General features: G+C 37.9%; 1 protein-coding gene across 1 annotated transcript in view; it reads right to left on the reverse strand.

Annotated features, from left to right (window-relative positions):
* Window positions 1–914: 914 nt before the first annotated feature.
* Window positions 915–14075, reverse strand: part of MTA3 (metastasis associated 1 family member 3) — a 133213-nt gene continuing 120052 nt past the window's right edge. Inside the window, exon 19 of the mRNA XM_056488054.1 lies at window positions 915–5124. Coding sequence (XP_056344029.1) covers window positions 5004–5124 — 121 coding nt within the window. The 3' untranslated portion in view covers window positions 915–5003. The remainder of the gene's footprint in view (window positions 5125–14075) is intronic.

Here is a 14075-nt window from a genome sequence, read left to right on the forward strand (position 1 = left end):
GCTGGAAGAGATTCCCAGTTCCTCAGCTCTGCCAGTAAAGGACTGCTTCCAGAGGTTATCCCCTCCATGACACCAATGCTTCACACCCAGAAGGTGCCAATTAAACCACAGAAAAACCTGAACTCTTCTATTTGGGTCTATGCAGGTGTCTTTAGGGGAGGAGGCAGAGGGAAGGGAAGGAGAAAAAGATTATCCATTCTAAAACAAACATTTGAAACAATATTTAGCCTGTGGACCAAGCATCCTGCATTCCCCAAGACAGACTGGGAAAACAGGAGATGGAAACAGGTGCCTTGAACACACCTGTGAAGCAGCACAGGTGTTACTTCTGTTCAGAAAACCTTTATATTATTCTCCTCTGAAAAAACCACCCAATTAATTTGCAGAAATTAGTTTAGATGTCATTAAAGAAGCCGATTCAGATAATGTTCCATATTTACATTGAAGCCACCAGTGCTACCAAATGAAGATACAAAGTTTTTGACACTAATACCAACCTGAGAAGTTTAGATGGGCCAGTTCACTGGAGACTGCAATGCACTGTAGCTTCTAGTATTGCTTTTGTGGATTATGAGTCCTCTTGCCTAGATTTCAGCTCAGTCCTGAGCAGCCTTCTGTTCTGTAAGGACCAATACCTCATGTCTCAAGTTTCCCAACTCCTGAGTCGTCTCTCCTCCTCCCCTGGTTATCTACTTGTGTTTTAAACTCTGATGTAGTTCACCACGCTTCAGTCTTTGGCCTATTCAATAGTCTACTGTAAAACAGTATGACAGTACCAATGTAGAAATTTAGTTTCCTGCAAAAAGGGTCAAGAGTCATGGAGTTTTTACACAAAGACACTTTAATGCAAATCAAATAAACTGTTTCATTCTTAGGTGCTCCACATTCTCAAACACCCAACACTGAGCTTCCCAGTTTTACCATTCCATTGAGAAATTCACTTTTAGTCTAAACAACAGAAATTTTAAAAGACAACTCCTTAATTTTTCCTTTTTTATTTAATCAATATTGCATTTCAATACCAACTGTTAAATCTTTATGAGCAACAGGAGCATATTCTGCAAATTTGATGATCACTATATAGTACAACCTCAAAACTCTTATCCAAAACCCATGTATTCCAAAATTAGGTTTCCTCCCTCAACATGCAACATTTGAATAAAAAAGTCCTGACTTACTCTAAAAAAATCCACTATGCAGTTATATAAACTCAGATCTTTTGACAACCCCTCTGGCTTATGAAGACACAGGTTTATATAAAGAAGCTTCAAAAGAAAATGAAAAATGAATATTATTTTGCTGAAAATTCCAAAAAATTCTAACAATTCCATTACCATAGCAGTACATACACATAAAGACACTATGTCCAGTTATATAGTATTTCTGAAGGACTATAATTGTTCTCTGCAAAAGGCTGTGGGATGTTATGCTGTGAATATATGAGAAACTACTGTGCAGCCATTCCATTTTATTTAAGCCTTCATAATTAGGAAAGTATCTCTGTTGAAATTATATTCATTAAAAAAAATAAATCTTACTTTAGATTACTAAAAAAGTGCACATTCTGTAAGTGCAGGCTCCATTTCACCATTTCTACTCCCTGTTTTTTCTACATTTCAGTTCCAATTTTCAGTTTTTCATAACATGCTGAAAGGTTTGGACTGCAGAAATGAAGGCAATATTTGCCTTTTAATCAAAACACTGGTTTTAAAGATGTTTTCATATGACCAGCACACTTCAGGCAATCATGAGTATTTCAAAACCTTATTTTTCCATCCTACGGAATCAAAACTTCCATCACTAAGTCAGGGCCTTTAAAAAATAATCTGAAAACAGTACACACAATATTTCAAGAGAGCAGAGCAGCTGTATAGTTGAAAATGGCAACACAGACATTTTAAACATTAAAACAAACTTCCTACTTTCTGTATGAGTCCTCTGGACACAAAGAGCTTGTGCATTTTGCATGGTTTTCTAGCCCCATATTTGTAAGTGGAGAAGCAAATTTTCAGAAGGATTTCTTATTTCACTAGCAGAAAAATCATATTGCAAATGCAGTGCTGTTGCTGCCTAGATTCTCTCACTCATATCATGGCAAGTACCAAACTTCTTGTCCTTGCTTACAAGGTTCATGTTTATGCTCAGTGTCATTGTTGATGACTGATAGATGTTGGCTGGTTTTAAAGTAACTTGGGAGGATTGATAAAGAAGTACAGAACTCTGATTTGTTGTGGATATACTGTTTCAGTTTACACAGGAATGTGTCATCTTTGCTCACAGCCAGTGAGAAATATTTTAACTCAACAGAAAGCGTGGAATTGCATGATATCGTGATGAGGAGTTTCACAATTTCTACAAAAATTTAAATGGCTATGCCCAAACCCAGCAGGAGGAACACAACTCCAGCAAATCTTCCATCCACCTCTCAGTGGAAATTCACAGGTAAATCCTGCATCCATCTCTGGAGAACATCTTGAGGGACAGGTAAGATGAAGAGAGAGCAGTAGAAACTAAGGTGCAAGGCATGGTGTGCAGTTTCTCCATGCACTGTGTGCAGTGTAGGAGAGAGGATGTCCCAGCTGAAGGACAGAGCAGAAGTTATTCCAGCAATCCATCTCCTCCATGCCTTACCCACCCCAAGGCTGGGCTGTGCTCCCCTGGAAAATGGCTCTGCTGGGCAGAGGTGGAACATTATTTCCAGTGTATCCAGAGGAAGCAGCTCAGCTTGAAGCTGCAAAGGAATCTTCCCTACCTGGGCTATTTGATGCAAAAGATAATGGTACCAGGCAGCTGGCTGCTGACAGGGAGCTCTTACCAGTCTCTCTCTCCTCAGAGGGAAAGAAGAAAAAATGACTTCACATCAGACTATTACAGATACTAATACTTTTGTCAAAAGCAGGAACACACAGAGATTTTACAAAATACTGTCTAGACACTGGAGCACACTGACTAAAAGAAATCATTTGAGTACAAGCTTAATAAGGCAGGGTAAAAAAATCTACCACCTTACAGCTAACAACACTTTGAAAATGAGTCTGCAGTGTGTGATTTCACTGATGTTTGAGGGAGACAAAGCTCGTTATGTTCATGTTTTTTCATACTCTCAGTCAAACAGATTGCTGAATAATCATGTTTCCCTTATTCTAATGGGTGAGGAAGCTATTATACAGAAGGTGTTTCCATATGTTGCAGTTAATAAAGGCAATTCTTACTAATAGGAGTAGGTTGTCACCACTCAGCTATCTGATAAAAATCCCTCCTGTTTAGAGGAAAAAGCAGATCCTGTACCTAGAAGAGACTCCTAGGGCTGCACATTTCAATGGCTACTGAAAAGTACTGTAGGCAGATGAATCCTAGGTCTTCTCCAACTGAGTCAATCAATTAAAACATTCATTAAAATGTTCAGGGCACTAAGAGCAAGCACTTCATGTCATCAGCCTCTCTTCATATCCACCCTCTTCTTGCTGGTGAAGGACAGTGGACAAGACCTGGATCCATCATTAGAGAAAATCATCAGCAAGTCCCTTCAAGAGGTCAGACTGCTTTCTTCTTTGAAGAAGCATCTGAGTCACTGTCTCAGGAGCTCAAAATTCTACATGGAGAGTTTGGCTAGTTTTAGGCTGAGATCACAGATGCTCTTTCAGACTGAAACAATAAAATGCATGGGGGGAAAACATTTTTGGAGGATCACCCAGAAGTATGAGATGGCACTTACATCCTTGTCTTTCTAACCACAAAGCTGGGTGCATGTCCACAACTGGATGAAAACCTCACATCTGTATGACACTGTTAGAGCTAACTAGTAAAGAGAGAGGAAAAAAAAAAAAAAAGTCTTGAAGCTCATCTCAGTTTGCTATGGCATGTTCAGTGTCTGACCACATCTTCATATGGAATCTAAACCTATTGAAGGAGCACTTGCCTAAATGATTGATTAGGTTAACACAGCAGTGATGCACACTGGTTTTCTCTGGATTTCAAAGTAGGGCAGAGATTGTTCACCTGTAAGTACCTGAGTAGAAAAAAAGACCTGCCTCTGTTGCCATTCCCACCTCCAGGGAGACTGACAGTTTCCTACAAGTAGTTTCAAAAGGCACATCATCTCTCCATGGTAAGTATCCACCTGCAGCCTTACATTTATGAATTCAAAGCATTCTGCAAGACCTCTTTTTATCCAGACATATAAAAATGTAGAAATTATTTTGTGGAGAGACATTACTAATAGGAAATAATCTATTTCTTCATGTTTTCTGGGAATGGTGTTCTGCTGGTTTTCACTATTCAGAATAGGCTTCAAGAAATGCAAAAAACACCCAAAGAAATAGGCAGATGCTTTCAAATATAGAGACAATGGGACTAGTTCCTACACATGCAACTAGTCCAGCTGGGTGTTCACTGTCACACATAATACTTGCCAGGATTTTAACCAAAGATAATATGACCAATATTTTCAAAATTGGTCATTAATAGGCATTTTCTAATTCAGTCTAACTTTCAGAACTGCTGAACAATACCTTGTCCTTGTGGACATTCAGTATAGAGAAATCAAATCTAAGGTGACTCAAACCAACACTGAAAAATATGAACACTCCCAATTTGCAGTTCTGTTTGAAAATGCAACCCCTCAAGGCCAAATCCTGCTTTGGAGACACTGCAATAGGTTTGAAAGCTGCATTTTTTTGCTGAGCCACTAGAAGGCATAGATAAATGTGATGGGTGGACTGTGCATCCATCCAGTGGGGCCAGTGCAAACAGCCCCTCCCTGACCAGCCAACATTGTTGTCTGGGAGCAAAGGGAATCTGGGATAGCCTGTACAGTGAACCAGAAGTAGCCCTTGCAGAGATGAGGGAAAACAAGGGCTGCTGTTGGATCCTGCCCAGGACAGAACCCAGCCACAATATGTCCACACAATGTTCCTGTCTCAGAGAAGTGGAAGTCCTGTTATGTCTGCATTCACAATGAAGCGTGATTCTGACATTGTTATGGTGCTGATGCTGTTATGTCTTCAGTGTATGATGGATCCTGGCCTATTGTTCATGAGAGACTTGGACTTTGCAATGATTGGAGAACAAGGTGCTCTGGAAGCTCTTTTCAGCTGTGATCTGGTGAACTTCTTACGGATTTTTCTGTAAGGAGGGAAGGAGGGAAGGAAGAGAGAGACAACAGAAGAGATAAATCTCAGTCTTTAACAGAAGAGTGCACAAGAGCCAAAAACAAACATAACAAATACTCTTACCAGAGCAGGAAGGCTAGTTCATGGAAAAGAGACTTGCAGTCAACAAGAGTCAGCCCTGTCCATCAATTCAGACTTGTCTGATAATGATTCATCAAAAAGTGAATTGGTGTTAGTTAATATTGAATAATAGTATTTAATTACATGAAATCTTGGGCTAGAATGCCCAGGCAGTGAATCCTCACATGTGATATGCTGGAATGAAGGACCACAGAAGAAAGGACTGTGTTAGCACCCAAAGAATGTGTTACTTTTGTAAAAGTGGGAGCAATTATGGTTATTTACTCTGTACCACTTCTGCAGATAACATATGACCCAGAGCTCTGGGCATTCTTACTAGTGCCATTCATTTGACTTTCAGCTGATAAATATTAACTGCAGGTGGCCATGCTGTTTGTATTGTAATCCTAAATTCCAAGGATAGTTAATTTTGAAGCATAAATCCTTGCTATGCTTCAACTGCTCTGACTCCTTACTATTATAAATCAATAACTCCAATGCTGAGGGTGTCCAGGGTAAAAACACAGAAAAGGTATATACAGAGTATGCCAAGAACCATCTTCATTGGCAGAGAGCTGAACATTAGATGCTGCTGGAAAATGACCTATTTTCTGAATTTACTCAACAATCTGAGCCTTCACTTAGGTAGTTTTATAAATTAGAGGGATTTTGAGCTTATGTAAATGCATTAAAGTAAACTGGGGCCTCTAATACTTAATGAAATCAGGCTTTCTAATTCAGCCTTTTTGACTTGAAAATAAGACCTACAATCTACAGGGTGATGAGATGCCTACCTGCATCAAGGTTCTGAGATGGTAACTCAAGGAGTGGTTTTTCCCTTTCATCTAAGTGGGCTGTTACCTCTGAAACTGAAAAATGGTGGCACATGACATTGAAAATACATGATCAGCTGTTAATAAATCCTATTGAATTCTAATATACAAGTTTGCATATTAAATTTCAAATGCTCATTTGTTACCACTTAGTTACAGGTTGAGTGTTCCCCAGGGATGTAAGTTTCCACATTAACTAACTGGGCCACATAAGAGGACATAAGAGGAAAAAAAAAAAACCAGTCAAAAAGCAGAAGAATATACTCTGCTATTAGAGGTTAAAGGGAGCCTGAAAAATACATCTATTGTGGTTAATATATTTTAAAGGTTCAGCATTCATTCATTCATTCCCTTTTGAAAGAAGGATGTCTTCATGGCCTGGAATACCAAATTAGGGTTAGCACCATTCAGCAATAAGCATAACAGAAGAAAAGAAATCACCAGAAAGTTAGGTTTCAGCTTTTCACACAATCCCACTGAGAAAAAAAACTTACTGTTTGAGTATTCACTTTATATGGTCATCTTAAATAAAGCCAAAAAAAGATATTAAGTTGATTGCAAAGATATTGCATACCTTCCAGAGCAGTAAGACCATAGAATGTAATATCAGACTGGCAGAAATGTCTCTGTCTAAAATAATGAGACAGCCAGGTTCTATAAATTCATGTGAATAGACAATAGCTATTACCCACACTGATTATTAATGGGAATCATCTCAGCAAAACCTGGATCCTTCTTGATGTATTTTTTTTTTCAAAACTTTGTATTTATTTACAGAAGGAATGTGGTCATTAATCATTTGAGAAACTCAAGGTTCAAATAATATCAGATAATTGTTTACCCTTCTGAATTTTTAAGAGGGTAACTTTATAAACTGCCAAGAGGTTCCTACTTATGAAAGTAATTTGCAGCTGACAGTGTCTGTAAGGACAGGAAAGGATTGGGGATTACAATTTGTCATTATTTTGTATGGACAGTAAAGTAAAAGATATAGTTATTCCCATCAAAACCAGCACAAAGAAAGGCAGAACAAAAAGGTCATCACATTATTACACCAAGCCAGTCACACAAACAGAGTCAACTCCTCACTGAGTATAGATGAAACTAGCTCTGTGTACTCTGTTAGAAAAAGCTAATCTGGTATGCACTCCTAAAAGGCAATCCAGCACTTCTGTTTAAACAGGATTGTGAAAATGCTTCCAGAAATTAGCTTTCTGGGATACAGCCTTTCAGAAATAAAACTGGAAGAATGGAAATTTCCACAGACTACATTACATGTTATATTTAAACAATCATTTCTCTAAAAGCCAAAAGTGTTCTTTTTTACTGCAAAAATTATAGAAGGTGGAGGGACTGGATTCTTTACACTGAAGAATTTAGCACCTAAATACTGTCTAGCTTTTTGAGAGGCATTCATCAGGTTTTATAATCCTTCAAAGTCTTTTTAACACTTAAACATGCAGGTTGCAATAATAGCTGACAAAAGACAGGATATTCAAAGGTAAAGTCAGTGTCACACTTCCACTCATAGCACTGTTCCCTCCCCCAAAGATACACTGAACTAAGGGCAGTGTCAATTTTAATGCTCAATTTCCTGTCCCTCTTTCAGTTAATACCAGCCATATGTTTTAATTACATAAAGCTTTTATCTGGCAATGGCAATAAATGGCTTTAATATCTGTATCGTTGGTAACATCTTTGCAGTTGTTAGGACAGATTAATTGCCATTTCCCCTGGTTTTTTTGCTTTGACTTTTGCACTAGCTCTTGAAGCATGATGCATTGCAGACTTGAAATGCAAATTCAAAAGTATTTTAAAGCCTTTGCTTTGTATTTCTAGCCTTCTTGAGAGCAAAGGTATGAGAATGAACTACATGTGCTCATTTTTAAGTCAAATGTGATGCACTGGTGTAAGGTAGGAATAACACACATTCTTTATGTCTGCATGACCCTTCAATTAGTAACTGCAGATAAAGGTAAACAAGACCCTGGCACCTATTCAGGGAAATATGGAAATGTACAAAAGTCTTACTGAAGGTCTAGATGAAGACCTAATGTCTCTGTTCAAGTTTCACACACAGATTGGAGCCTTATGGGTGGAAATAAGTTAGGCTGTATGGGGCATTTATGCCGTGCTTAAATCTAATCAGGCGAGTCATTATAATTAACCAGCCCTTCCTCAGGATCCAAGTGTGTTCCATGTAACTCACCATCTGCTGAAGTGAAGCACAAACCTATATAAACTATTATGTCCAGATTTCACAGGAATAGGATAACTGGGACCAAAACTTCACATTTGCAAAAGCTGACTCAAAGTTCCCTTCTCTAATTCTGCCACACATTAAAACAGCATCAATTTTTAAACTTGAATAGAATAAAGAGAGGCCTCCAACTGAAGTTAGTCAAGAATGTGTTTTCAAGCCTTTTCTAGTAGGACTGGAAGGCATTGCCTGCTTTAAGTTTGTTGATATAGAGTGTTGCTGTGCTATATATAAACTGTTGTGCATCCTCCTCTGCATTGGACTCAGAGTTGTGATGACTACACTGGCTTTGGGCTTATCACCTGTACCAACAGTACTTAAGGATCAATATTAAATAAATACAAGTCATGGAAGAAGTTTCTACAGCAAAAGGAATTAATTGCAGGCAAAAGCCTGCTGATATTACAGCAGATGATAAACCTTGTTTTGAAAGAAACAGGAGGAGGAATTGCCCTCAACACACATGCATTTCTGAGATGTCCATAGCTCTTCTTAAATACCAAGGTCCAATTACTTTTGGTGCTCTGATTCCACTAAAGATATGTGAATGACTTAATACAAACCTGGTATGGAGTTTAAAGCTCCAGGACACAGCTTTGTTTTCCTCACTCTCCCTAAATTAGTTGGATATTTTTGCCTGAGTCTTTCTCATACTAATGCCATTTGAGCAGCATCCTCATATGCAAGAACTGGTGCTGTGGAAATGCATTGTTATCCAATTGCTGGTAGCACAAGGAACACCCCTAGGTATAAGAAAACTGATTTCCTGCACAATTATAGTTGATATTCCATATAATCTTTCCATTGGGGTGAAGTATTCTGCTATGACTTTCCAAAGATAAACAGCAACCTGAATGTGCTAGATGCTTAAATACTGCCAACACTGGCAGAATTTTCTGTTCTGGCACAAACTGTGTGTGAAACTTGCAATCAGTCTAACCATATAGCCAATCAGAAAGAAAACAAGGCTAAAAAATAAAATTAAAAAACCATATTCAAGAGAAATGTTTGTGAAGTTGCTGCTGCTCCAGGGCAATATAAATTTTGTGCAAGGTAAATTTTCAGTGCAAATTCAAGGCCACTCAGAAAAAAATAATTATTTTAAAGAATAACTATAATTCCTTGATGGTTATTAGATGAAATAATCAGTTATTTCTCTGAGGGCTTCTTTTATCCAGAGGTAGATTTTAACTATTCAGTGGATTAAATTACAGGAGGGTGTACTATCTTAGAAAGCTGATAGGCTTTTTATTAATTTCAACAGGCTTTTAAACATAGTGAAAGGCCAAAATGGGTGCAGTGCTCTTGCTGAAAGAGAATTTAGCTGGGATGAAGCTGTAACACAGATCCTTAGAAACCTGATATGTTACTGACTAAAAGACTCACAGCACTTCCTACATTTCTACCTGTGTGCAAATGAGAAGTATTTTATTTAACTCTTTGGCTTGCTGCTTTAGACAGTTTTTCCCCCTCAACACTTTCAGGATGAAGCTTTCCCATATTGCATTAAAATCTTATCCTCAACATGACAGAAACTAGTTTAAAATAGTTTTGGAAGGCAGAAGTGTGTTGACACTGATACACCTTTTAAAAACAAGGGCCTCAGGAAATGTTAATTTATAAAAACAATATGGAAGACTTTAATAAGCATGGGACTATTGGAAAGCTGTTGCCATGAGCCACATAGTTGCATTATAAAACCCATACAGATGGCAGATAGAGTGATATAATCTTTATGAGATTAAAGAGGTGCTGCTGTAGACACACCAACATTATTTAAATGTTTTAAGAGCTTATCTTATTTTTCTCCTCCTAGCAAGGAAATGTTTTCTTTGCTAGTGTTTATCTTCCAATATTTTATCAATATTTATGGAGCAAGACTGTTCTCTTTGAACAATAAGTTTTAGACACACCAGTTACAAATTACAGTGTCAGATCTTCCTAAGCAGCTTAAGATAATGCAATTTTTCAAGTACTGCATCACCTTGAGGGCTTCTCTGATGTTTTGTGTATCAAAGCAACAGCTTATAGCTACTATGTATATATAGAAAGCCATTAGTAATGGGGTTTTAGCAATTTCTTTATTGGGGGAAAAATCCAGGTCAAGGGTTTACAGCACAGACTTCTATGACTGTGTCATGCCTAACCTACTGTATGGCACAAGCCACCTCTGTCTCTTCCTACCTACTGCTGATTTAAAATCACCTTGGAGCAGATACCATCTCTTTATGTGCATTTCTAGAGTGCCTAGAACAACAAGTCGTTCTACTATTGAAATATCTACTATTGAAATAATTTCTATCCAGTTTAACTGCAAACAACTATCATGGCTTTTGGAATAATCAACCAGTTCAGATTTTTCCATATTTTCATTTCCCCTGAAAATATTTCATGAATATTCTAAAATGGAGAGAAGGAATGAAAGAAATGAAAGAAACAAAGTCCTGCTCTCAGCACCACTTTTCATTTTCCAGTTGAATGCTGGAGCCAAAGAAAAATTTTAACCCCTAAGAAACATTATGAAGAGATGCTGTCATACACTGGTCATCACATGATGAATAAACCTAGATCCCAACAGCCAGCAATGAGATTATCCTCGTGGTTCATCTGTGAGTTTGGTATTTACCACCAGGAGGCTGAGGTTACCTACTGCTGAGACAACTGAAATTACACATCAGTTAGGGTGCCAGGCTGACTTCTCACAGAAGCCAGCAGCACTGAGGCCCTGCCAGGGGTAGGAAGAGTTAAAAATCCCCTGATCTGGTTGGTGGGAATGATGGACAGCACAGAGTGGACATGGACTTGCCCTGTGTTTTGGGTGGAGCTTTGTGAGCTCAGCAGAGCCACACACAGCAGAGTGTTCCTCAAACAGTCCTTCCCTCAAGGAAGGGAGAAAAGCCTGTCCTGAATCCATGGCATTTCACCAATATCCAACTTTGCAGAGTGGAAGAGAACTACTAAGTCCTAGCAAAGGAAGTTTGATGGAATGGGTAAAGAAGTAAATTATTCATACTCCTTGAAACAAAACAATGGCTCAGGCTTCAACAGACTCGTAACCTGAGCTACAGGACAGCTCCTCTGCACTTTATCTGAAATTCATTAGCCTCCCCTCAGTTACCTCACCCTGCAGAGGCTGAGAGGCAGGAAGTCTGCTTTATCCAATAAAGGGCTGCTTAACCTCTGCTCCCTGGGAAGGAGCACAAGATCACTGCAGATGTGTCAATACACCAGCACTCTGGGAATCCAGGGAGCCAGAAAGCCTTCCACACTCACAGGCACAAACACCAGCAGCTTTCCAAGACACTCCTTTATTTTTCCTAACTATATCAGCAGGGTGAGGATGAATTCCTACTCCACCAAGAGGAATTTTCAAAACCATCTATTTATTCTGCAGCAGGATGGCCATTCTGTATATTGATTAACCATCACCCACTATGAGATGAAAAATTTACCCACATGGCAGAATATAATTTTTCCTGAGACAAACAAGAAACTGAAGAGAAGGTGCATCAGAGTGAGCTGGCTAACAGTAGAACACAATGTTGCTTTCAATTACTCCCCAAACACCTAGCATATTAATTCAAAATTCCAGCACTATCTCAGACTCTAAGATGACAAAAAAGTACAGAACATACAACATCTGTTTCTGGCCTTGGGCTACAAGCATTAAGTGCCTTTTCCCTGGCAACATTAAATGCTGCATTGAAATTTTTCAAAAATATTGTGTCAATTAATATGTTTATTTAAGTCCAATATAACAGAAAATTCTCGATTATATTTTTCATAGAGGAAAAAAATAAGAGATACTCTACATCTACATTATTAGTATTTTTCTGTCTTCTTACCTTGCTTGATTATTTCAGGGTATGCTTTATCTGAAGTTTTTGGCCTGAACACTATGTTTTACAATATTACAGTTTATAATATTCCCTAAGGCTCAAAAAAATTGACAATATGCTTCCTTTTTATCAATAATGCATATACTTTTCCTGGAATAACATATGTACCTATAGGGTATATTTGAAGGAGGTTCTTGGCACCCTGGATATTTGCTATTAAGCAAGGGCTGAAAAATAAAAATTACTCAGTCTTACCAGAAACAGTTGGAGAGCAAAAGTTCCCTCACAAGCCCATTCCCTGGGGCTCTGCTTCACACCATCAATCTCTTGCATAATCAGAATTTCTCTACATGCAGATTATGGATTAGAAAACTGTAGTGTGGCATCAACAGAGGAAAGCTTTGGCACAGAATGATTTGATGCTAATTTCTAAGGTCATTTTCATGTCAAAGGTTGAAGATATTTTTAATTTTTAAAAAATATTTATGTGACCAAAGGTCTGTTCTAGTTCATTTCCTGCCCCTCATCCTGCTTTCCATATTTATGGCCAGCACTTTCCACATCAGTATTTCATAGTGTTTGTTGGATTGGCTAATTAGAAACTGCACAGCATCCTAAGGAGTGGGTGCACACCAACATTACTCAAGCTTACAGACAAAATGGTGGAGCTAGAGAAAGGCTGAATTAAATTACTTGTCTGGTGTCTCACATCAAGCAAGAGGCAACCTCGGAATTTTAAAGTTTGCATCTGTGTTTTCTCCACAAGAAAAACACTTGAATAGTATTTTGTCAAGTAAATGTTTTAGCCTCTACTCATAGCAGAAGTTACAAAAACAGGCAGTGAAGTCTCCTTAGATGTTTGACAAGAACTGTTAGTTATCTCTGTGATTGACTTTCACAGTCACAGTCAATATGTTCTCCGTGGTATTTTATATTTAAAATGCCTATGTAGTTACTTATGCAAGCTTTTTCACAAAAAGAGACCAACTAACACTTGTTTTTCCACAGCCTTACCTACATTTATGCCAGAGGGTCATGAGTTTGAAAAAACCCCAAACTATCAGGGAAGGTATTAAGAAAGAATGATTAAACACATGCACTGAAATATGGACTAATTCAGAATGAAATCCTCTATCTGTAATTTGAAATGAAGACTCTGATAGAAGATAACTTAGAAATTAAATTTAGTGGGCAGTTCTGTGTGAATTTTAAGACTGTGAGGATCACTGATACCATATTTTTGAACATATTCACCATGGCACACTTTTATAATCTTTTTTGCTATTTAACTTTAGCAACAGTGTATTCACCACAGGACTCACATAATTTCCCTGCCTACATGAACATTATTGCCGTGTGTTTCTCTGCCTTCAGATGAAATAATTCTTAACTCTGGGTCCAGCTTCTACAAGTTACTATTGCTCACATAGCACAGAAATCAGGAAAAGTGAAAAATATCTCTGAACAGTGATATTGCAGAGTATTTTAGGATTGCAATCATCAATATCTAAGCTCTAATGTGAGAAAATGCCATGGTTTATGCATAGGAATGGTGAGAGTGGACTAATTTTAGCCCTAAGCTGATGTTGCTCTAGCCTTGCTATAGGTAACAATTGTATAATAAATGTTTTCTCTATCTTTCCTTTCATATTTAAATATGTTGGTCTGACAAATTTGCATTTTTATTTTACTTTATATGTTTCCCAAGGCTTTGACAGAGAAATTGGCTTCCCATACAAAGATGTTTATTTATAGAAAAATTTCTTCTTGTTCAAAACCAAATTGGTTTTAACTCCCACAATAGAAGACGGCCAAATATTACAAGATGACACATTCCCACTGGGTATGTGGATTTAGGAAAAAGCTAAGCAGCAAGCTAACAAAAAGCTAAGCCCTAAGACTTTCAGTTAAA

This window comes from Oenanthe melanoleuca, chromosome 3, assembly GCF_029582105.1.
Source record: "Oenanthe melanoleuca isolate GR-GAL-2019-014 chromosome 3, OMel1.0, whole genome shotgun sequence".
Taxonomy (NCBI): domain Eukaryota; kingdom Metazoa; phylum Chordata; class Aves; order Passeriformes; family Muscicapidae; genus Oenanthe; species Oenanthe melanoleuca.